The sequence below is a fragment of the Anser anser genome (genome assembly GCF_964211835.1).
Source record: "Anser anser genome assembly, chromosome: 20".
NCBI lineage: Eukaryota > Metazoa > Chordata > Aves > Anseriformes > Anatidae > Anser > Anser anser.
In genome coordinates, this window is record NC_139741.1 from 4,382,846 (window position 1) to 4,408,850 (window position 26,005).

Sequence of the window (26,005 nt, forward strand, 5' to 3'; positions counted from 1 at the left end):
CACTGGTACCTCCCCGTGATGGCAAGAAGGAAGGAGTCAAGACGGAGCTGAGACCTCAGTGCTGGGGAACGCAGAACTCCTCCGGGGTAGAAGCAGGACTGACGCCCTGGTGGGTGGACTGCAGTTTTGGTGATGTTCTCCTCAGGGAGAAATTGTTCACTGAAATCAATGACTTCACTCTCCAATTAGTCTCCTGTGACAAAGGCAAAAAACCTTCACTATGCTGTGCTGGATGGTGTACAGCAGTGGGGAAATGCAGTTTTCAAAAGCATGGCAAAAGAATGGACAATCTCGAAGTTATCTTGGGGCTCCATTTAGATCCTAACCTCTAATCTGCCCAATTAATCTGATGAAACAGATGTGAAAGAGGAAGAACAGTCAGTCTCCTAGGAATCTCTGAGACATGAGAGGGATACACTTGCCAGATGTTGAGTGTTTACTATCTGGAACGCCTCCCCCCGCCCTAACCGGACTTTCTGGCTGCCTTTCCGTGCACCCTGAAATACACCAAGTAACAACATGCAGCTTTTTAAACACTGTTCAGGCACTCCGTACTCACGCGTGCTGCAGCGGCAAAAGATGGTTCTGCCAGTCAGAAAAAAAAGGTGGCGATTCAGAGATTTTCCAATTGACAGAGCTTCTCTTTGGCTCTGTGCTTTGGTCCCTGAACAGTCTGGGAGAAGAATGTGCAGTGTCACTGCTCCAGTCATGCTGCTAGCAGCCTAGTGATGCTGGAAAGGGCATTCCTTGAGGCTGTTTCTTTGGAAAAAAAATACTTCGGGGGGGGGGGGGGGGGGGGAATCCCTGCTGACTACCAACAATAGGATGCCCTGCGCTCAACTTTACCCTAATGGCTCTCAACAAGATCACTGAAGGGCACTGGGGTGAAGGAGCTAAGTCAAATTAAGGAAGGAGGGAGCAGGGACAAAGGAATGAGATAAAATCTAGGAGGAAATACCCAGCTAGATACCAACAGAATGTATGCCAGGCACGGGGCGGTCACACAAGGGGAAAGGACAGAGAATCAGATGGTAAAAAGGGGAGGACATTTCTGCCCTGACCTTATGAGCACAGTGGGGTGCAATCCCAGCCACCATTCATAAATTCCCCCATTACTTAGGACAATTAAGACCATTAAAACAAACACCAGGAGTGAGCTGGACTGTCAAAGGACAAACAGAAACATATGATACTGGAAGCTGTTATTTCTTCAACACTGCTCTTTATTTTGCAGAGACCCTAAAACTCTGCCAGGGCCTAAACAATCCCAAACACACACACCAGGGACATGGGAAATCCTTTTCCAAGGTGGAACAAATAATAGTTCGGAAAAAGGATTTTCTGGGAAAAGGCAAGGGAAATGCAAGACTGCAGTCTGCTTTGAAAACATAAATGAGATGTCACTGATTTGAAGTGCGTGGGCTACAGCTGCTTAAAAGGAGTGAGAGAGCAGAGTCCCATTCTAGCCCTGCACTGTAAGAAGATAACCAATAAAAATGGTAGATGGTGTCCCATTCACTATCATCAAGCTAATCACTGAAGAAACAGCTTGCTTCTTGCTCAATGTGTCCTTGATGACCCGACCTTGGAGACTCAATTCGAGCAGAACTGTGCTTTGTAGGGGTGTAATCCGGTTGCTGGCTTTTGAGAGCTGTACCCACTGAGTCTGTGGGATTTGTCTGGACAATGCACTGGTCATTGTTTTGATATACTTACATGTAACTGGCATTTAACCAATCCTCCTCTTTCAAGGAGCCCTGGTGCAACCCACCTGCACGACGCTATGTCCCATGGCATTCATAAATGGGGCGTTCAAAAGTCAGGCTGTCACACCTAAGTGCAAAAAGGCATCGGTGGCACTCAAGCTGCATCATAACCAACTCAAGAGAGATAAAGCACTAAGCTCACAAATATCACCTCTGCACAGTCTCATTTACAACCTACCACTGAGCTGACGGATGGTAAGAAACATCCTGCAGGACTGAGAGGTGTTTTTCCAAATGGAGTTGACGAGAATAGGCTCAGCTAATGATTCTTTGATGTAGCTTTTTATACGGCATCGTTGATATAAGTTTTATGGATGCAGTTGCTATAACAACATAATGCACAGTGGTTAAATATAGCACCTCCTATTTTCCACTCAGTTTGCTCTGCCCTAAGCAGACAAGGACTATTCTTTACTGTTCTAGCTGGGCTGAAATGGATTTGATTGCTCACTGAAGAAAACAAGTGGTACGGTCCTGCCTCCCCCTCACAAAGACCATTCCTCTCCACCTTAAGCAAGCCAACAACAAAATCAACAGCCCTCCATTTGCTAGGCTACTGGGCAAGGGGGCTTGTATAAAATCAAAATGCACGATGACGTGCAAAATTAAAACTCCTTGATATTACATGTGATCTCAGTGCAAAGACTGCCATTTCAAATAGCAGGAAAGAGAGATTCTCAAATATTCCTGTCATGTAGTATTTACCACGCTTATTATCGTAGTGCCTAGTTACTGACCCAATGCTGAGAAAGGGAGTTAAGTGACCGTCATGTCACTCGAGACCTGCTCCTCCTTGTGGATGTGTGTACAGGGTCCAGCCTCTCTTGGCTAGAGGGAAAGCTCCTGTCGCGGGGATGAGAGAATGATGTTGCCAAGTCAAGGCCATGGGGAAAGAAACAGAGCTACAGAGGCCTGTGTCCAATTCTCCCTTCTTTGCTGTAGTGGGTTGTTTGTTTTTTTGGTGTTCTTTTTTTTTTTGACTTTTTTTTTTTCCAGTCTGGAAGGCAGAACTGAAATACTCCCAGGGGAGAATGAAATCAAATAGAAATCTGTTCCTCAGCAATCCTCCTCTTTTTTTTTTTTTCCTTATTTTTCCCTTGCAAAGGAACAAATCCACCCTCGAACTTTGGCATGGCACAGATCTGAAGCCTAGGCACATAACAGCAGTTGGACTCCCCACAAGGTGTCAAGAGGATGTTTAGTGCAAGTGTAAGGCACACTGATTCCAAGTAGTTCCTGCTCCTCTGAACACAACCTCTGTCCCAGACCCTAGGAGGGATATTTACACCCCTAGCAGATAGTGCTGAGTATCTGCTCAGTTATGACCATTTCCTGAACTGTTTTGTTCCTTGATGCTGTTCAATAATTTCTAACTCCTGAAGCAAGCACTTGCAGGTTGGATATGTCCTGTTGTACCTCTGCTCCCGCAGTAAGAAACCTCTTAGTGGACGTAAGGCAGATCCCCCATAGACTGGGAGCATCCCAAAGAGCTGAGGATCGCTGCACCAGCCCTCTGCTTCACCCTTTCCACTTACAGCCACAGTGGAGGCAGAACCCTGCGGACCTTGTTTAAAGATGGTTAATAAATACATTGCACATGATACCGGGAGGGAAGAGTTCATTTGCCTTTTTCTTGCCATGTAGCACTGGGGCCCTGGGGGCAGCAAGCGCTGTTTTGCAAAGCCCTGCTAGCAGGGAGGTATGTGAGAAGCCTCAGCATATGCTCCCAGCGCTGCCTGCACTAGCTGATACGCGAGAATTCATCAGGGTACTGAAAATCAGGAGTGATACAGTCACGCTCTACTTCCTCCATGACACAAACTGAAAAATAATGAGAGCAAGCAAGCCACTAAAAATAAACTTAACCTTTCAGTGGCCACAGCATCACTCCTGCCAAATGCAGATGACTGGGCTGCCATGCTTATTTCTGCTGATTCAGTACCGGAAAAGAGACAAGAGACAAACCAGCCCTTAGTTACTGAGAGCTGCTTATACCCCAGTGGCCATTATCAGCAGACATCCCATCTGCCCAGGACAATATTCTGCTGTAGACTAAGGACTAATACAAAGATCTGAGCTCAAGGTGCTTGCAGATAATGAATACTTCCTAGTAACAAACTCTGAGACAAGAAAAAGGTTAATAGCCCAGTGCACACTCAGGAAACCTAAAGTACGAAGGTGGGAAAGTGATTTCTGCACAGCCACAAAGTGAGACAGCAGAAGAGCTGGGATCAAAATTGAGAGCTCTTCCTACACATTTTGTACACAGTTCAGCTGCTAGCTTGTTTTCCCTGTATCTCTTCAGGATGTAGGGGAACACCTCACAGTCTGTCCTCTATTCCTATTTGCTGGCTGTATGGCGACTGACTAGCAAACACTGAGGTCCAGGCAGCTGGAAGCTCTCTCCTCCCTCTGTGCCAACGGTGTGAGCATTGGCCATCAATCTTTGTCCTTCACTCACTCCACAAACAACATTGTGCTGGAAAGCATCTCCCTGCTTAACGCAAACAAACACACTGTTTGCTTTAACTTCACCTCCTTTCTTTCTGTTAGGATATTTCAGAAGTTGCTGGAAAAGGACGTGATCTCCTCTAACACTGAGTTCTAGGCATCAGATAGGATCAAAAACTCTCAGCATCTTCCCCGAGGAGCTCCGTGGGTCACATAAGGGTTATGTGGCACTGCCGCTTTCGTCAGGCAAGCGAGAAAGGCAAATGACTGTGATGTTGTAGAGCCAGAGTTATTTGAATCGCACAGATGATTCAGAAAACAAATGGGTGCTAAAAATACAAGATATACTTGCAAAGAGTTCTTCTCATACCTGGAAAAGGCAGGGGCAGCTCTGGGGGAGATCTCTCTAGGACACAATAAAGTCTGACTGAACAGACAGTTAAAATACAGTTGTCTTGCTAGGAAACATTTGGGTGATTTTAATACAAGAAACTTTAGTCTAGCATCCTTCCTACATCACAGCACAGAGACAGAGGCTCTCAGAATTTAAAGAATAAAGCGGTAAAACAATGAATTGACTTATGAGGAGCAGTAAATAGGAACTGCTCTAGTGAAAGCAATATCCTTGGCCCAAAGCGGTAAATGCAGATACCCAGCTGGGATGGCAACATCCTCTGGAACGATGGTGCAGACCTCTCCAAAATCCACCAACTAGCCCCAGCTCTGGCATCAGCTATTCACACACACTACTCAAACCAGAAATGCAAAGTGATCTGTTGCGTATTTTAGTGGAACTGCATCCACTAAGCAGTGCTAAGAATCAGAAGGTCCTGGTGCACTGGGACCAAGAACAGGAAGAGCAAAAGAGGCCCCAGGGAAAGGAAGACTAGCAAAGCACCAGCAGGTGGAATAATAAAGGATGTTGTGGGTCATTTACAACACTGTGGGACTTCCTCCAAATAGTATCATGTCCCATGGCCTAGAACTCAGGTGTAACAGCGAAGTTAATACTTCTGTTGGCTCTAGCTAGTCATTATCTGCTGACACACAAACACCCCGTTCACTTGCTGTAACACTACAGCGAGGCCTCCAACGAAACACGCAGAACACTGTACCTTAAAGCAGTGTAAAGAGAAATGTGGTTAGCATGACCACTCACTCCTCCCGCATCAAAGCTTACCACCTGCAAAACAAAACCACAGAAACAATAAACGTTTCGAAGAAGAAAGAGACAGCGCAGTAACCAGCTTCGACATCTAAAGCAGCACTGCCCCAGCCCATTGTCTCTAAAGAGTTGTTTTCGTGTTGCACAACAAGGCCTTGTGTGTGAACTCATGCTATAGAAACACAACTAAACAAGTAAGTGAAGACACTTTGGAACTAATGACTACCTAGTCTAAGAGCTTAAAGAACAGGAAAAGGAGAAGGATCATGTTCCCAGCGGCAGGATGCACTTGTTACTTATGGTCCCAAGGCTACTTTCAGAGTGATCTGATGCAAACTTGGTCTTGACCCAAGTGGTCCAGCTCCACAAATCACCCTCTCCTGGATCTGAGAACATACCAGAATGCCTGTGGATTGCAAGGTGAAGGCTATAGTTTGCTGTGTTGTGAGTCAGGACATATTGCTCTAACAACAGCAACACAATTATGTATTACTGTCCTGATTGTAACGAGGTTTCATCACAGGATAACATAGTGATAAAATAATCTGGTATGAGACAAAGCCTTTTTAAAGAATTGTCTGACTTCACTTTTTGTACAACCAAGTCAGGCTGTTAGCTGAATGAGAAGATCCTGTTGTTTTTTTGCTTCTCTGCAGGGAGAAATGGGAACTCCATAATGCAGAAGTAATGTGCGAATACAGCATTAACAAGTCACTGTCCAAAGCACAGAGTACCCTTGGCTCCCTGCCCTCAAACCTACCAATAACGTGTTAGGGGTGAAGCACCCACCCAAAGGGCTCACTCTGCCCAGTACTGTGAAGAGGGTATTTAAAAGCTCCTGCTCCCAACCTAGAAGACAAACTGGCAGCACAGAGTGTAGAGCAGACAGGGTATTTGTGGTGCTACTGGTACGCTTTCCAGATGGTGAACAGCCTAAAGTTAGGTTTTCACTGAGGGAGAGGCCAAGCAGCAGAGTTCTTCACAGCTCCTTTCCCTGTGACCAGGAAGAAATTATAACCTCCCTACATTTCAATCAATATTTGCTTCCTCGCCAGCTTGTTCTCTCTTCAGGGAAGGAAATGCTATTGCCTTGCTTAGTCACCACAGCTCCCTTCTCAAAATCTATTCTTTAAGCAGGGCCTGAAGTACTGGGTTAAAGATCAAGGAAGATCAAAAGCTACCCTGCCCGTCCTGCAACTTTCTACTCCACCCTCCAACAGGAGAGGCCCTCAAACACAGGAGATATTGTGTAAAGAGGGAGAGGAAACACAGAGGCAGTGATAAGAAACACTTCAAAAAACAAAAACTCCAGACAAACCTGCTTATAAACCCACCCACCCAGTACAGGTCCGCACTGAGACTTTCCACTTTGCTCAGTGGCTGTAGCAACGTTGCCACCAAACAGCAGGAAGTCAGGGGACCCAATGTGGTTTTGTTCAGGTACTAAGAAGCATTTCCTGGTCATCCCCTTTATAAGAAAAAATATGTCTTCTGCTTTGGCTGCTTTTTTTTTGTACCTCAGCATTACCTGAGAGGCTCTCTGCAGGGACTGCGTGGTCTGGCATGGTGCTCGGGCCTCCCTAGGATTATCAGCTTTCTGAGCAACTCATCTGGGAAAGATGTTATTGAATTCTGCACAGTTCAGGGAGCCAGCATAGCACCCTGTATTTTACAGATAAGAAAAAACATGCTTGAAGTCACTTCTACCTAGAGTGGCACTCTCCTAAGATGGCAATGTATTCATCTCACCGCCGGCAGAATAAATTCCGAAGCAGGTGATTAACAGTGTGAGTCTGCCCCGGGTTGGGCTTGCACTAAACCTTTTAACTTAACAGGGACAAAGAGAGGTTTTGTCTCTTCTGCCTGACCATTTCTGTCCATGTAACCTGTACAAATACAACATCTTTGAGATTACTACTCTGCTGTCAAATGTGGTTGAAATTGGCTAATGTGCTCTGAAGTCTTTTGAAACATGCACATGCACACACACATAAATACAATTGCAATACTCTTGTTTCCTTGGGAAACCAAGCTAAAAACTCAAGGCAAGCCAAAGTACACATTTTCTCTTCTATGGGGAACATGAGAGAACAAACCAAAGACCAAGATAAGAGACTGCAGTGAGCAGATGAAATAAGCTGAACATTGTTTTGACAAAACTGGTTCAGGCCAACTTTTGGGTTAGGAAACTTTGTGTTGGGAGCATGAAGCTGGGTTAGTAAATATTCTTGACGTGGAAATTATCTGTTTAGAAACACCTTTGGAGGTTTTCCTTCTCCACATCTGTTTTGAAATAAGAGCTGCTGTTCTTAGTGCTGCTCCAGTTACGTAACATCTGAACCAATTAAAGGGATCGCATGAAGTTAATGTTCAAATGATGTTGTCTAATTTACTGTTAGGACATTTGCAACTGAATAGCCTCCCTCCTCAGGTATACAAATCTGTGCGCACAATTACCTGCACACTGACCTGGCCACAGTGGCATTCACTTTACCTGCAAAGAGGTCATCTCTGAAACACTGGCCCTTGCCCTTAGATCCTTCAGGCTGACTCTGACCGAGTCGTGATGTCCCACCTATCCAGTGTGGAGCTTCTAGGTCTGTGGTCTAATGAGGCACTGATTCTGCAGCATCCCTGTGGTACTCCTGACTTAAAGCAGGCAGCAATCACATGGAAATATATTCCTCTGGCTTCAGGGATTAATTTCATTGATAACAAATCTGAATTTCTTTCTCACATGCTAAAGATATTTTCACATGGGAGCATTTGCTTCTTCCACATGGTGCAGCTAGCTGGTGTGCTTGCTTTGAACACTTAACCTGAACCAGGCTGCTGAGGAAATCAAGCAAACAATCAGGGCAGGATGAAAAAACCTGAACATCTTGAAACTGTCTGGGTTAAAAACAGGCTTAGCCAGTTCTGGGAGCAAAAGGCTAGGATAGGAAATACACTTGATGTGGAAATTATTGCTCAATGAAATCTTCAGGGCAAGAGGGAGTTCCCTCCCCACACCTGTTCTGAAATGGGAGCTGCTGCCGTTGGTGTTGCTGGGTTTTCTTCTGGGTGACCTTGGTATTCAGGAAATAGAGCTTTCACTAGTGGAAACTAGAGCAGCAGCCAACACAAACAGGTCCACAAATCCCTTCCGGAGGGGGGAGAGCACAGAGGAAATTACTCAATTGCTAGCAGAAGAGAAAACTCCTGAGAGGTCTGTAGTCCATGATCCCTCCACATACCATGTGTATTGGAGAAGAAAAGCACTCAAAGCTGTGGGTCTCCCTCACTCTTTCTGGCATCATCTAGCGCTTCAAACAGAGAACACATCTGCTCAAGTACACTGGTGGGGATAGAAATGTCTTTCCTTTTCAAAAAAGGCCATCTCATAAAATGCTACAGCAAGAAACTCCATTTCTAATAGCTTTTCTCTGAACATCATGTCGTAGTCCCAATTTGCACTGCAAAGGCCAGTGACATTCAAGCTCCCTCTGATCCTTGATTGTGAAGGTGTTTTTTTTGAGTTGTTTCTTATTGCTACTAAACTAGAGAAGCTAAAGATTAAAAAGAATGGACAATTGGATGACAGAAAAAAAAAATCAAACACTATCAACAATCTAACGTCCATTGCGTTTGAACAGCAAGAGTCAAACTCATGTATCAGCTCTTAGAACAGAAGGTCCTGGGGGTCTTCCACTCACATATCCCAAAGCGCAATTCAGGGGACTGCAGCATAGGTGAAGAAGGGAGGAAAAGGGATACCAAAGTCTGTCCCAGCTTTGCTGCCTTCACTAGGCAAACTTCACATGCTACACCTCATATCCGCTGTTCTGTAAAAGTGCTGAAAACTGTGCATAAACATCAAACATTCAAATGCTCCTGAATTTTAGGGCAGTGTGGAGTCCAAGATCAAAAACATCAGAGCTGAACTCACCCTCTAAGACACAAGCTCTTATCTGAACACAATTTGTAGAAAAGCTTGGCTTTCTTGACTGATTTGGAGCTGACCAAAGACAATGGGACTCTTCCACAAGCAGTTGAATGGATGATGTTTCCCTCAATCCATAGCGGCCTACATCTTACAAGAACGTGGTATTGCTGAATGCTGGTCTTGGCACTGCATCTGCTCCAAACACAGTCTGAATGTTACCTCCTAATCTAAGCTCTGCTATCACCAAACATGAGATCCTGAAGAGCAGAATTTCATAGTCCAGAGGCTGCCTGGGGCCCGCACTGCACTACATAACTTGTTTTTTACACACCAAATACTTTCTAATATGGACTGAGACACACTATCCTTGTCTGCCTCTCCCAGCAACACTGGGTTTTGCTTAGAAATACTGCAGGCAGGAAATAATTTCCAAAGTCTGTAAATTAGTTTTGGCATGGAGTACACCACCTGTTAATTTCTATGTCTGCACTATTTAATATACAGCTTGGATGAAATATGTCCCTGTAGCTCTCAAAAAGATTGAGTTACCCTTGGACTTCCAGGGCAATTGAGGAAATGAGTAACTATGCAATGGAACAAAAATATGCATAGCATGGTGTAACTCCATGCCTTGCAATCTTTCCTTTCGGACACGTTGGAATTGCAGCCTGCTTCTCCACTGCCAGATGACACACGTGTTCTGTAAATAAGAGATATCATTGTCTATGGTAAGACTACAGGGAGAACTGGGGAAAGTTGTCCCATTGGGATAACTAAGACAATATGTATCTTCCAATCATGTTAGCTCCACTGTTAGCTTGCTGGGTTTGAAGCCCTGTTAACTTACATTTTGACAAGGCTCTGTTAATGTTTTAAGTTAATTCTACCAATGTCAACATTAGTGAAAAATAGACTCAGTTTACCCTTTAAGACAAGGCCGTTGTCTCAGAACAGCAGAGATGCTCAAAGACCGGCAAACAGCAAGTTCTGAAGTTTGAAAATGCTGAATGTCGGACAAAGGCAATTAGGTGCTTGCTTTCCATTGCTGGCAGACTAGGTCTGTTCCTTCCTGAAAGGTATTACAGCAGACATCTGAGACCTGCGTGATTAGCTGTGACACTTAAAATAATGCAAGTTTACAGAGTGCTTCATTACCATCACTCCCATGAAGATGCTTCAGGGGCCACTGATGCTGCTGACGTGTTTTGCTACAGTAATTTGTCCTCACTGCTGCTCAGGGAACTGCTGAGGGGAGTGCAATGGGCCCTGCCACAGTGCTCCTCATTACTAAAGCTACACCCTCCACCAGCAGCACAGCAGGGTGAGCACTAGTGGTTGTGCGTATTTCTTGCTTTGAAACCCCCACACCGGATTTTTCAGCTCATGCTATGTAAGTACCAGACTCCTGCCTCCCCCAGCACAAACAGTTTGAGTTTAATTTCCTCTGAGGCAAAGATCTAACCCTCTCTAACCATCTAGAGAAAGTTTAAGTGTTTTCAGACTTTCTGCTGGGATTCTGGTGCACTTGTCCTAGTGCCCAGGAGAGTCACAAACATGCAATACAAATCCTCTTGTGTTAGGAGCTTTCAGATCAGATTAAAACTTTTCTATTCCACTGGATCAAAAGGCACAAAAGGACTCCAGGAAAACTGGATTTTTCTCTGTGCACAGCAATGTATTTCATGGAAAATTAAACATAGAATCAATACATAATCAGACGCATGTTGCTGTTTTTCGTTCTTATGGGGCTTTCATGCTACAGGAGATGTGGCTTCTTGTTTTGTACATTGCTGCAAGGCTTTCAGGGTTTTGTGATTTTGCTGCTGATCAGTGTGTGACAGTGACATGCATGATCACAGCAAGGTTCAACAGAAAAGAACGGAGCGCAACTTTTTCCGTACCTTTTTCCCATTCTGTGGAAAAAACTCTATTCCTAGGAACTGTGGTTCAATACCCTTCAATCCTGACCGACATGCCTGCTAAACTAGCCCTCTAATACATGACTGCCAATGCACTTCAAATCTAAGCCTAAACCTAAGCCTAAATCCCAGACAGATCTTCTTCATGATCAAAAGCTAGCAACAGTGGCAAAATACTGCTTTAAAATGTTGAAAACATTTGAGGAGTTACTAAAGCAAAGAAGCAAAACCTTAACTTCGAAGATTTCAAAGAAAGCTTTCAGAGTGAAGGGAAAGCCTAGAACACTAGCTCAAAAGTACCGTCGAAACCGCCCATGCGGTAGGGAATTTCACATTACCAGGTTGATGTTATTGTCTTCTATATGTTTCAGCACAAAGGCAGCGAGGAGCTGTGTGTCCCATTCAACAGAAGGATTATCTGGAAGATCCCTAAAAAATAAGAAGAAAATTAGTCACTTAACTCCTGAGAACTTTATAAAGACTATGCCAGAAAAGAGAGATCCTCTTATCAGAGACTGAAATCAAGAAAAATTTATTTACCATATAAAACCACCAAACCTTACGTAAGAGTCTTACAAGCTTGTATACTGGGGGAGTTGGAAGCGAAACAACAGAGAACAACCTTCTTGTAGAAGCTCTCTCTCGTACCATTATGGTAGACTTTCTGACTGCTTTACTTCAAGCAACACCTATTTTGTTCAATAATTCTTGTTCTCTGTTCATTCCTGTCAAATGTCTCTCTCTATACACAAAGAAATAACTACTAGATCTTTATTTAAAAGCCCTTTCAAAACTCATTTTCCCCAAAGACTTTCCAATTGTAATCTGCTGGTGAATTACATATGAAAAGTAACAATCAAAGTGCTACTCATTTGTACAGGAATAATCCATTAACCTCAACCAAAGGACAACATAGCTGTAATTACATTGCATGGATTTGATAGTAGTTCTTCATCCAATTTCTTAATCTTTGCATACCAACTCATCTGTGACCGAACACTCTGCCTGGGTATTTCAGATTGCAAGCTCCTAGGGGCAGGGACCATGAGCCAAATGCAAAATAACACCAGGAAGCCAACAGAATTATTCCGTATTTACACAACTGAGAGCTGAATTTGACCCCCCCAGTAATTATGTATGAATGATGCCAAGAAAATACTGCTTGCCAAGTTAGGTTATTAGTAACAACAGCATAACGTGCAGCTGCTAAACACCAATGATGACATGTTAAACTGACTGGTCTTTTTCTCAGACCTTTTCCGTCCTCTGATAGTCTGATAATTGCTGTGAGGTGGTTTAGCAAAAATGACTACACAGCCTTCTCACACAGACACACCGGGTTGGACTCTGAAGTGATCCAGCTGTTTGCTGCAGCGAGCAGCAGCGTCACTTCCCAACGCTCTTAGTGCCTTGCTGACTCCCCAGATAGCAAGAACTTTTAACATCTGCAACAAAACAACAGGAAAATGTCTCCTTGGCACATTCCAAAATAAAGCTCAGCCTGGGTTTTCACAAGAGGTCTTCTGGCCACAGATTTTCCCCCTGTTGTTAATAGTAGTTGTAGTAAAAGGAGGAACCTAAAATACAAACTGGCCATTAGGATATTAACCACTGTATTACATACCCATGTTCAGCATGGGCCAAAATAATGTGCTGTTAGAAACCTCTGCAACAAGAGACAGCGTTTCTACAGTAATAACATTATACCATTCTAGTTATGGTCCCAGTAGTGACATTACCAGCAACAGAAATTTTTCTTGTTGTTTGCCATTCCCTCTTGTGCAGACAGCATCCTCGTCTGATGTATACAAGGCGTTGATTTTCATCACAGGAAAGGTTCTTTGGTACATCTAGTGGCTGTCTTATCAGGTTAACAAATCTGCATCTAATCTGCTCGAGACGAAAACTTTCACATCTCGTGTTTGAAGATGAAGTGGCCCTGAAGGTATTACAAGTCCCACCATGTCACAGCAAGCTTTAAACAGAGCACATTTTAAAAATGTGCTTCAACTAAAATACCCCAAGTAACGTGCACACTGAGCAGAGCCTAAGTGCAAGTCTAAAAGCGCTCCAGTTACTTGAATGGTACCTTTGAGGTTGTGTGAAGGCTTAATCAGATAATATTAAAGTGGTAAATTAGTCTAAAAGGGATTCTCCACTGGCCACTTACAATGCAAATACCATTGCCCATTTTGGACAGTGGATATACGGAGCTGTGGAAGAAGCGAAGAGTCTCATTAAAGCAGGAGTGGTGTTCCAACAGCAAGAGGTCAGAAAAAAAACAGGGCTTGGAATTTATGATGTCCAGGAGGCTCTTGGTGTCAGAGCCACTGCACTCAGCTTTATTGGGCTGTCTCCAAAAAGGCTGTCGGGTAGTGGAGCAGGTTTTAACTAGTTTAGACAGATAAAGATCATCCTCCTTCAATGGAAATGAACAGCTGGAGGCAAGGGTTTAGAATCCCTGGAAACAAAACAATCTGAAGGCATGAGCAAATTAACTCCGTGAACACCAAACTGATTAAGCAGGAGTATTCTGCAAAGAAAAATCTACTTCTACCCACTTTCTGCTGCTCACTCACTCCCAGTAAGGAAAATATTTTTTTTCCTTGCATTGTACAATTTGTCGAGCACCAAAGACAGAGTAGCCGATCCTGCCAAACCAGACACACATGTACATAAGCATATTTATAACTCATTAATAGCTACGATGGCCCACTGATGTATTCTTAGCTCATTCTGCAAACATGAAAAGTGGCACGCAGGTTAAATGACATGCCCAAAGTCACCCAGAGAAGTCACGAGCGGAGCAGCCAATACATCAATCTCACTCCTCCAAGATTTTTATTTTTATTTATTTTTATTTTCTGTAAGAGTTTGCAGAATACTTTGTGAAGTCAAAAATTTAGGCGTTACCATGATAGTAGGGACCCCACAGAAAGCAAGAGACCAATGGCTTCCTGCCTGTGCTCTGGAGATCAATAATGGAGCCCAGCTAAGGACAAAAAGGTGACAAAGACAACCAAGTTCACATACACCGTATGGCAATGCACACAGATGTTCTTACAGGAGGTCTCTGCATGCTCTGGGAACTTTGTAGGTGCATACAAAGTTTGAAAACTGTTGTACTTCACAACTCACCTATTCAGCAGAAATATTTTTTCCTAATATTCTGAATCAGTGCTCGCCAAACCCGAGAAGTCCACTGGTTTCCTGAACTATTCAAATAAGTTGCATCCGTAATGCATATACTTTCAGGACTTAGTATCAGAAACATTCAGCATTTCAATGGTTAATTCCACAGTCTGCCTTTCTGGCTAAGGCAGATAATGCTTCAGAGCTGAAGGTCGAAGGGCTGAGATAAAGGACTACAAAGGAGTGAAAACTAGCACATTCCCTGGAGCAGACTGGAGCTTGTCCCAGGAGACAGCATTCCCCACGCTCTCCCTCCCCGTCCTCTGCCCCAGAGAGCTCCTTGTTGCTGCTGTCAGTCACCGAGACAGACCGAGATATAAATCCTGCATGGGAAGGCCTCCCAGGTCACGCTGCTGGGGGTGCTGGTGGGAAGGGTACAGAGGTTTGGTCACTTGGCTTCACTTCCACCAAACGCTTATGGCCTGGGAGCGATGTTTATGGGATTCCACATGAGTGACAGTGAATGCAGGTGGCTGCTTGGATCCAGCCTGTGTTGACCTGGGAAAAATAGGGAGATGCATGGAAGAGGCAAAAATATTTTTAATGATTTCATTAGGTTTCTCTCCAGAAATGTTGCATTTTTCCAGCTGTTTTCAGTGGAAGGCATGTTGTGCACAGCACAGGGAACTGACAGCTTTGCCAAGGGATCTACAGACTATAGGGAGAGAGAAATGGAGAATTATGAAGCTGCAGCTTCTGCAGCATGGAGTAGTGTCTGTCTCTGCTCACTGACTTCAGCAGACCCAGTCACAGGAAACATTGTGCTTCTGAAAACAAGAATACTCTAGCTTTCCATTGATCCACCCTAGGTAACACCACCATGCGGTTCTCACCGTGCGGTGAGAACCCCACGGGACCCCCTGGTTTCCTCCCTCTCACCTCCTTTCTCTCCTCCTTGCCAAGCTCAGCAGGCAGAGCAGATGCTGGTATCTGCAGTTCCCCTCCCCAGGGTCTGCATAGGAAGAACACCACAGTGGGGAGCCACAGCAAATCCTATCAGCAAGTTAAACCAAAATTCAACCTTGTGCAGATCTTGCCCAGCAGTCTTACAGCTGGCTGAATGAAAGAAACGTAAAAAATCGTTGCTTGATGCCAGCTCCTCTCCAGGCCTCCTCCCCTTGCCTGCTGGGGAGCGTAGCTCTTTTTCTGCCTCAGCCTTGGCCATTAAAACACTGCGCATGTTGCCAGTGATGCTGCCCCTGCCAGTAGCCCGGACGATTCGTCGGGTCATCTTTCTAGGAATGTTTAGGCTGAAGACAGCTAGATTCCTGTCATTGGGAAGGCTTCTTTTGGCCAAGACAGAGATTTAAAAACCTTCACAGAGATACATTGCCAAGTGACAACTTTCTTACATGATATACTGCTCACTCCCTGTCCAATTTTCCACTGCTTATCTTCCACAGGTCTTCTAGCAACAGTCAGTGCATTTATACAATCTTCTTTCAAAGCCTTCCACGGAATTTATTCTGCTCATGAACTAAGCTCTCATGACTACCCTAAAGGTTAAGTGAAACGAGCAGTATACGTGAAGTCCATGTGCCTTGACACAGAGCGAATGGGCTGTCCTATACGGGACACTTACAGTCAGAGATCTGTCCGTCCTGCAACACGTTGAATCGGGCAACCTTCAGGCCCCTGGGTGCACTCGGAAGCTGTGTGGGCGACGTTTACCCTGGTGGGGACTGGCAAGCACCATCTCTGCCTTGACATGAAACCTTTGTAGGTTACAACTCTATAAGGTTCCTTCTAGGTGGCACCTAGTTCTACATTAATACATTATGAAACACCACAGCAGATCTTTCAAGGTACTAACAAGATTTTCTATTCCGCTACACACTGAAAGGGTCAAGATGAAAGAGCTTTCCTATTTCTTATCCCCTTTTTATCCTGCAGCATGACCTTAATCAATCCAAGGCTGGGGACCAGGAAACATTTTTGCATAATTTCTCCTTAGCCCTCCTCTCCCCACTGAACGATTTTACATTAAACCAGCACAAAGGTCGGGAGATGGATGGCGGATTACATAGGAAACAGGTGAAGTGCTGTGCAATAGGTTCCCAGCTGAGAACAATGACCGCAATGTGTTTGCTGGAACAAAGGATGCCCTTTGTATAAAGTTAACTGTATAAAATGAACATCTGGGCAATTGAAACTGGATCAAAAAGCAAAAGATCCCACAGAACAAAATGACGTGAGTGCACAATTAGTGAAAAAGCCATGTGATGACTAGAGGCAGTCAGTGACCTTTATATCATAGCATCAAAGTAATTGAAAAAAACGAGTAAACAGAAATTATTTCATGCTCCCTAAAGTAGAGCAGAGAACTTTTATTTTTGAGATTATGCTAAGATATGTTAAGACACACTAGCCCTAGGTCTTGAAGCAGAGCCTCTAAATCCCTCCTTCAATAACTATTTATAAATTTCTCTTCTGACAATGGACAGTTACAGACAGGAGGGAGGCACTGCTGTTAGGCTGCATGTACATCTTGGATACAAATGAAACAATCCCACTTAGACAAACGAGCAGCATCTCACACCACTGTGCTGAACAGAGGAAAGATGCTGTGTGCCTGTTGGAACGTAACCATCTACAATTTAGGGGAGGGAATAAAGCGGGGTGCTAATTGTCAAATGATCAAATTAAAGCCACCTAAGGCAGAGAAGCCCACAGTGCAGTTTTTACACTGGCAGCTTCCTCCCTTTCCCCATAGTAAGGAAACCCAAATTATTCTGAGATTTGTCTTTTAAGAATGGAAGTAAGAATCTCAAGTTTTTGTGTAGGTAGAGGACAAAGGACGTGGAAAAATGTCACTGACTACAATATTTAGAAATTCAATGCATTTTGAATATTTCAGAAAAGCAAAAAAAAAAAAGCAGAACAGACATATTCCTTTTCTCCCATTCTTAACTTCTGTAATGTATAATTTTGGGCCTACTTTACTCAAATTTCAAAGGTAAGTTAAGTAAGTTTAGATGCCTACAAGACAAGTAAGTGCTGACCTCACTAATGTGGCCATAGCAGGCAAAAGTCATGCATAAAGGGAAAGCAGACAACGAGAGCACTTCATTCAGCTTCCTCGGGCGTGCAGGCAAGCAGTACGCGCTTCTCCACTGAGCTACGTAAAAACACAGCGCAGCTCCGTCGGACGGTGCTCCACGTCCCTCCGGACCTCCCCAGAAGTAACAGGTAATTAGGGCTCTAGGGAACGAACTTTTTGACGTGGGCACGATCACATGTTTGTTTGAGAAATAACCATAGAACCATATCACAGAATATCCCAAGTTGGAGGGGACTCCAAGGATCACTGAGTCCTACCCCTGGCTCCACATGGGACAACCCAAAAATCAGACCCCATGTCTACTTCTTGAATCCCGGCAGGCTCGGTGCCGTGACCTCTGCCCTAGGGAGCATGTGGCAGTGCCCGACCACCCTTCTTCACCCAGTAAAGAACCTTTTCCCAGCCTGAACCTGTCCTGTCGCAGCTCCATGCCGCTCCCTCAGGTCCTACTGCTGGTCACCAGAGAGAAGAGACCAGCGCCTGCCTCTCCGATCCCCCTTGTGAGGAAAATAAGCATCCTTTGGGTTTAAATTCCAAGGAATTATTACAGAACACAGGACCGCTTGTTTGCAAGACCCATCCAAATGTCCCTGTACTCATTTATTTTTGTAATGAATTATTGATGATTTCTCAGCAGAGTTTAATGTCTATTCACAGAGATGACACAATTGCTTATCATAATTTGAAATCTGGTATTCATTTGACGTCTGTGCCTCAGTGCCCTGTTGATAAATTACAGCACAAAGCTCTGTAGGAACAAGTTCATATTCAGTGTCTTTAAACAAAAACAATTGATGGTACCTTTCAAGAACAGAAATGCATAGAAACTACAGTGGCTAAAGCTAGTTTAAAAAAGTAACTTTTAAAACCCCGTTTACAGGTGCCATCAGGCCCAGCTGTGTAAGGCAGGAAACAAAACTCAGCGCAACTAAACCTGAGCTGATCACTGATTTAGTCGCAGCTTTCCTATCTTCTACTTGTCACGCCTGTGAAATAGAAATAATTATTTGTTCAAACCTATGTAAAGCAATTTGAGGTCCTTCGAAGAAAAGTGTTATGGCCCACAACATATGAAAGTCCGCAAAAAGCTCCAAAATGTAGAGCCAGTGAACAGCTCTGCCCCTGTGGCGCAGAGGAACTCTGCAACAAGGGTAATGTCTTCTGGAGCAGTCAGCACTTCCTTAGGGGCTGGCGCCAAACAGAGAACGAACTCTCAAATCAGATGTCATCACAAATCACTTTCTCTCAGCTGCAAATACCAGGAATACTCCCTGGAACATATCCTTTCTAGCAGAAACACAGCAATATTTAAAGTTTAAAATACCCCAGACACTCCAGTGGACGTAATAAAGCTGAGACATCTGGGCCAAGTGTTATCCCAACAATGGAGACCCTGCTCGCCAAGGCACGTGGCGGGGATTTGGGTGTGTCACCTGCTGGGCGCCTTGCTCTGGTCATGTAGTAGCAAGGTGTCACCACGCAACGCTGCAGCTAAGGAACAGATTCCCAGCATACATCTCCGACTCCTTGTTAGATCCTCAGTCTCACCCAGCAAATCTCATCTCTGGCTCTTGAGAGAGCCACCAACACTGTGCTGCAAACATGCGACAAGAGGAGAAACATGACTTGGGAGTCTCGTGCAAGTGTCGCACTCGGGTGTGACACTTATGTTATAACTGTGCTGCTGGAATGTGCTCAGGGACTGTGTGGTCATCGCTACTGATCGATCAACTGCCCATGGCAATGAGCACCACATACCTCGGTGTCATGCACAGCTTTGAATTCAGCTGCCAGTGAAAGGAGAGGCCTCCAGTTCAGCTGCTTCAATCCACGCTGAGAAGCCCCAGCTTCAATTTAAGCAGAAATCTGCAGGGGATGTTTTGCAAGAACCATGCAGTGCCACGGCGTGTGTCAGGAACCCTGGTGAGACTGGTAGTAACAAAACAATCAAGTTTTTTAAGTTTCAAGTTTTTTTTTTAAGTCCCTAATGAAAACTCAATTATGGAAAAATAGAGCAGGTCCTCTCCCATACCTTTCACCCTCAAGCTGGGTGCTGTTTTCAGCTACGTTCCCAACTTTCTTTCGAGTATGAGTTGCATTCATTTTGCACACCCACTACATGCCATGCCAAGGCCATTTACAGCCCTTTTTCCCTGACAGCCGTGATGTGACCAGAATATACTGTGTGCACCTGGACTGAGTGGGGCCCAGAGGTGCCACACCACTGGCCTGTTTTCAGCCACGCACCATTTAACATGTTTCTGCAGCACCGCAGACTCACCAGCAGCGACTCGCCAAGTGCTGGGCAAGAAGCCTCCCTTTCAGTTCATAGAAGCTGGACTTCTGCGTGATCTGTTGCGGGCCATTATAGAGTTCACTGAAAATATCTGTCAGAAGCCAAACTTAGTCGTCTCGGGAGGTTTGGGGCTGCCATGCTGAATTATGAGTCAGCACTTCTTCCTCTGGCCCACTGAAATGTGGTTTGGGCAGCAGACAATAGCGCAGTGTGAAATCAAACCAAACCCATTTACATCTCAGAGAGGTACACAGGAAAGTAGACCACTGAAGTTCCTAGCTAGTTCACAAAAAAGTGCCAGGAAAACAAGAAGTCTCCAGCATTTTTGTGTCTGGTGCTAAAGTGCATTTCTGGCATTTGTCCCAAGTGGCTGACAAATAACATCTATCAGCGTTATCTGGCAATCTCATCTGCAGCCTTCCAATAAAAGAAACATCTTCAGACACTCAATTATCTGGCATGCTGGAGCACAACTGCTGGGCAAAGGCATACCCGAAACAGCACTTCAGTTCTACGCCTTCCTATGGCCAAGATGACGCGTGATGGAAACACTGAGTGGAGAGCTTGAGCAGCATGCATGGACTACAGCAGTTGGTAGCCTTTGGCAATTTTGCTGCACATTCCCACAACAATCTGCTCTTGTCTGTGTCAGCTCCCAGACGGGGGATAAACTGATCTGAAACCAAAAAATGATGGACTTGCCTCATCAATACCTAGCTCTTGGACCCAATTGTTGACTACTTCAGCATGTCTGTGCTACTCTGGTATTTCTGACAGTAATGGGGAAGAACATGGACCGCATCTCTCCAAAAACACCAACTGTACTGTAAGAAATGAGCATCGTAAGGCCTAGATGGAGTGATCAGGCAGCTCCCAGAATAGCTCACAGCAGTGCTCACTTCCTCATTATTAATACTGGCTTCACCATAGTGCCTAGGAATTAATCTGGGGCCTGACAGTCTAAGCTGTCCCGAGTGAGAACAAAAAGCCAGGCAACCCTACAATTAAAACTTATGTTTTAAATTTGAAATACAAATCACCAACAAAATTAGGACTCTGAGGAGCAGACCACAGGACTTCACTCTTCCCTTACTCATTTCTTTTGTTTTGCAAAATGCTTTGAAAGAAGAACAGAGCAGCATGGCACAGCTTGGGACATAGCACATTAATCCATGCACAGAGAAGCTGTCTCCCACCACCAAGAATTGTCTTCCCCAGTTCTGGCACCACTGGTTCAAGGACAGATGCCCTGTTTCAGAAGGCAGGGCAGGAGGGCTCACTCTCCTGGCAGAGATGCAGGAAGCGGATAGGTGGAACGGGAAGGCAGTGTGTTCTCCCTAGCTAGGATTTTACTACAGTACTGGCACTTGAAGTTCCCAACACACATCGTAACGTGCCCAGCGGAAAGGGTACAAACCCATGGGCAAGGAACAGAAAGTCTCTCACAACAGCCAGCAAAATCCTTCAGAGGCAAATGACTGAAATACCACAACCTGTACGTGCCACTTCATGGTAACAACAATAGCCAATCTTGGAATAATAAATACATCATACTGTACAGGAAAGAACCGCAGTTCCGATCCTGCCCCAGGTAAGTCATACAGAATGTTGCGGCTGACTTAATGACGTGAGCCAGAGCCCCAAAGAGAAGAAAAGGCAGAAGTATAACTGCCTCTACCAAAGATACGGGCCTTGGTCAACTTCATGTAACACGCAAATGCTGTCAAAAACCTTCGGAAAAAGCCTGTAGCCAAGTCAATCCCTCAGCCATTTCAATTAATCATCTAGGAAAAGAAAGTGCAGAATAGTCACTTTGTGGACATTTATTTCTCATGCCAAAACTCACATAAATGCAGATGCAACTTCAGCAGAGATCTCAACAGGATGATGGCCTAATTCCAAACGCAGCTTCCCATGTCACATTTCAGCTTCCCAGTACCAATTCCATCCAAAGAGAGGTTTCCCAAATCCCCAAACTCCCACAACAACCATCTCCTGCAATCCATTTGACCTAAGTAATGAGAAAGGAGCACTATTTCTTGAAAGCACGGCTTAGCCACCCTTTATAACGCCGAGGTTCTGATGCCCTGAGCTCTCTAGCTAGGTGCCAATTTTGTTATAATCATCAAATCACTTCCTTTTATAAGACAACTTGTATCTAGAAGTTAAACATCTCTCTCAACTGCGAGCTTGATCCCACAAACTTTACTGACATGCAAAGTTTCTACTCATGCAAACGATCCTCTGCAGGCACTGTCTTGCCGGCCCCATTCATGTGAATGCCCCAATTAAACGATTACATGAGCAAGCTCCAGGCCAGGTCCCGCTCATTCCCTGGAGCCGGTGAATAGCTGCGCTGCCTTCCACAGCAGCCCAGCCAGAAACTATGCTTGGAACTTGATTTGCAACAGCTAAGTGGGACTCAGCAACAATGCACAAAACGAGTACAACGCGACGACCTTTATCGGGTGGCCTTCCTCTCCTCCTCGCTCGGATTTAATGCGAGCGTTATGCAATGGCTTTGCTATAGCAACAGCTCCGGCGATCGGCAGTAACCCCGGCGCTGCCCAGCGCTGCCGCAGGGCCGTGATGCAGCTGCTGAACTTTGGCCCACTAGCGAGCCTCCCACTCGCCTGGCACCGCGCTCCGGCCTGTTTACACTGCTCACATGATGGGAGGCTCCTGGCAGCCTTCTGCAGCCAGCAGGATTTCTAGGACCAGGCCAAGATTGCCAAAGGCTTGAAACGATTAACTCTTGCGAGCAGGGGCTGCACGCTCCAGCTGCTGCCTGCGAAGGGCCCGGGAGAAAGGAAGCGGCGCAGCGGGAGGGGAGCTTCCCTCTGCCAACACCGCTGGATGCTGAGCGCGATGAAGACACTCAGCGAGGGGAGGAGGGTGGTAAGGAAATCAATAAGCTTTAGAGAAAGAACAGGATCTTTTTTTCTTAATGAGCAGCAGATGAGCGAGGATAATGAACTGGAGCTGGGAACTTAATACCCTCGTCGAGCACCGCATGCTGCGAATTGCACGTACCTGGGTCGCACGGGGGGGGCATGAAACTACCGGTGCCCAACTGTGATCCTGCAGCCTCTGAGCCCTGGCCTCTGCAGCGCTGCACATACCGGGGGGCACAGGGAGTACCTGGGAGGCAGGGAGGCTGTGCTCTACAAATGCCTGTAAAATGGTTGTTAGAACCTTACAGCACAATCCCGTACCAAAAGGCTGCAGATGACCAGCCTGCAGCCGTGCCGCCACTGCATGAACAGGAGCACTGACACTTTACCACTTCAGCAGCATTTCTTTCCGCACAGTAAGAACTCATTAACTAACCCCCCTAGAAGTCTGGCATGGTGAAGTAAGCACATAATAACCTCCACATTTTATAATGAACGAATAAAGAGCTCAGGTAGCTCTCCCTTGAGAGCCTGAGGCAAGAGAACAGAGTCTGGAATGGAGCATGTGAGTCCCGGAGCACACGGCCGCAGCCCAGAGCTGCAACACCCACACTCACTCCAGGAATACACTCGCCTGCCTGGGGCAAATAATTCATTTTTCAACAGGCCTCTCATAGGTGCTCTGCAGAACCTCAGGTATTCCTGGGCACTTGGATTGCACAGAAAATTCCTTAACGGCCACATGTTGACAGCTGCAAATTATCCACCAACATCACAGGAGCTGCTTAGAAGAACCCTTCAAAACCTGCCAGTGGTCAAAGTGTTGACCTCTGTCTGCATCACCTAACTGTGCTCTGGACTGCACTGAGAACACAGCGCTGGATGACTACTTCTGTCAATATCCTTGGCCACTTTTTCTTACGTACTTGTTAGTTAGGAGTAGTATACATAACCTCTTGTATGCAGTATTTTAGGGCATTTCTCCAATAAAATCTTGTTCCCGGTAGAAGGTTGTGTGCATTTCTCTTCTTCGCTATGATGACAAGTTCATTATAGCAAGACTGGACTCTGCAGAATCAGCACTATAAAGAACTCCCTTTGACAGCTAGATGTTCATCCACGGTTATATCTACATCTAAATATAACTGGTTCATAAAAACTGAGGAAGGGAAATCTGTTAGGTCTGGCTAAAAATCAAAGCACTGCAAAACTTTGAATCTTATACTGCGAGTCGGTGACTCAGTCTCATCTTTGCAGCATGAGGATCATTGCAACAAACTTCTCTGCCCCTTACTGGTATGGCTGGCTGAATTTGCTGCTTTTCATGGATGAGCTCTGCATGTAGCACTCCCATTCAACCCTCAATCTATTAGCACAAATTCTGCAAACCCTTCACCTCTCTTCCCCACAGATCAAACCTCCGCCTGCCAATGTTTTATCTTGCAGTATTATACAATCTTTTCCAAGACAAATGATAAACCAGCCTTGGCAGCCCTTCATGTGGCTACTTTTGAGAATAAGAGAAATGCTGAATCTTTAGCTTGTGAAACAGAAATACAGGAAGAAAATATTTATAACGATGCTACTGTTTAAATGAGAGACCATAATTTATTACAGATGTGACCCTTCCTTCTAGTACAAAGGTCTAATCTTGCTGATGCCGTGTAATGACATGAACTCGAATGGACTTAATGAAGAATACATCCAACTTAAATTGTGAATTGCCCCCTTCTATTTCCTGCCATTTTGTACTCCAAAACGAGCATGCTTTGCTCCTTTCAAACATCATTTGCCAGACATTTCAGTGCTCAGAAGACCTAAAAACTGACTTACAGGAAAACATTCATCTGAAAACAGACTAAATACTTAATACTTTTAGCAAAACTCAGTTAAATATTAACAATTAAAGAAGAGAAAATGGCACATAACTCAGCCAAGATTTGTTAAGCTTACAGTGACAAAAAATATAAGAAATGTGCATGGAGGGGAGGCTATGTAACCAGCTGAATGATTGCAACAGAAATATTAATTGCAGAGAACCTGACTGCAACACTGAAATGAGAGAGTATTGAAACTACTCCATAAGGAGCATGGCAGGCAGAATGAGATAGTTAATATGTGACTTGTTAAAGGGGGGCATGACTTGGCATGGAACTGTAATCAAACTGTTTTCATTTAATGGTTCAGTTGGTACAGAAGGATCAGATAACAAAATCTTCAGCCCGAATCCAAACCCCATTTCAGCTTTTAAAAATCTATTTCAGTTTCCTGCACTGCAGTCACAAATATATTTTTCTTCCTTCTAATCAAATCTGATTAAAGAAGCTACAGCAGGAAAAATACTCAAAGATGTCCAGCAAACAATAATTTCTCACGTTCCTGATATGTTGTGCAATAAAACTAAGGTTGTGTATCTTAAAACACCATCACAAATTTGCAAAATTTCATATGCATTACGTATGTGGCAAACAAAAACATACACTTCCTATTTGCAACAAGTTCTGTTTTCTTCTTTTAAAAAAGCTGGTGTTGCATCAGCAAAACAGCCACGTTTTTCCTACAAAACAAATTGTGCAAATGCTCAAAATTGGCTTTAATATCTCCCCCAAGAACAACAGCAATACTCCATGAGCAAACTAGTAAATCCCACCCCACTACTCTGACATACTGAGCATCTCTTATACAGTTTTATTCATAATAATGAAAACACCTATATGTTTTCTAACAATTTATCAGCACTACTTACCTCCTCACAGACTATCTTGTTCTATTCATAGCTGTGTTATGTTGGGAATTCTGGATTGCTGGCACTCTTTGGTGGTGGGTTGGGTTCTTTTAAACAAAATTCCTATTTGGTGGTGGGGTTATGTTAAACATACTCCCAACCTAGCAACTGTCCCTTTAAGGAACTTATTTTTTTTATTAGTCTGCTCTAATCTGAAGTACCGCGCCCACCAATTTCTATTTCAAGCTTACACTAGAACAGAAAAACTTCTTAATTTCATGTATACTGATTGAACTAAGGCCAAAGGGAATAAAGCCATTTAGCTTTTCACATGAACTCAAAAGAAGAAAGGCCTCCTTGGCAATATAATTACAGAGCACAGATCTTCTAAGAGGAAATGAACGACAGGGATTTATATGATTAGACTTTATTTTTCCCCTTTTTTATGATGGCTAGGGCTCTCCTTCGCTCACCCCTTCCAGTCTAACAGCATACAATAAGGAAACTCTTACCAGGCAGGAACTGGGACTGTTACAGAGAGACGTTTCATTGGGTTGGAACACTTGGTTCCCTAGAGAAGGGTGAGCCCTCCTCATGCTGCCACACAAACG

The 26,005-nt window shown here is 44.6% G+C and overlaps 1 protein-coding gene and 1 long non-coding RNA gene across 2 annotated transcripts in view; one reads left to right on the forward strand and one right to left on the reverse strand.

Annotated features, from left to right (window-relative positions):
• The window catches only part of PIGL (phosphatidylinositol glycan anchor biosynthesis class L), a 61,268-nt gene that overhangs the window by 9,387 nt on the left and 25,876 nt on the right, over window positions 1-26,005 (reverse strand). Inside the window, exons 3-4 of the mRNA XM_083806466.1 lie at window positions 11,565-11,655; window positions 5,333-5,400 (exon numbers count right to left, since the gene is read on the reverse strand). Of these exons, the coding sequence (XP_083662592.1) occupies window positions 5,333-5,400; window positions 11,565-11,655 (159 nt within the window). The remainder of the gene's footprint in view (window positions 1-5,332; window positions 5,401-11,564; window positions 11,656-26,005) is intronic.
• Window positions 22,235-23,674, forward strand: LOC310884545. Its single transcript, XR_014574253.1, has 2 exons — window positions 22,235-22,673; window positions 23,336-23,674. It is a non-coding gene; the product is annotated as an uncharacterized lncRNA (long non-coding RNA).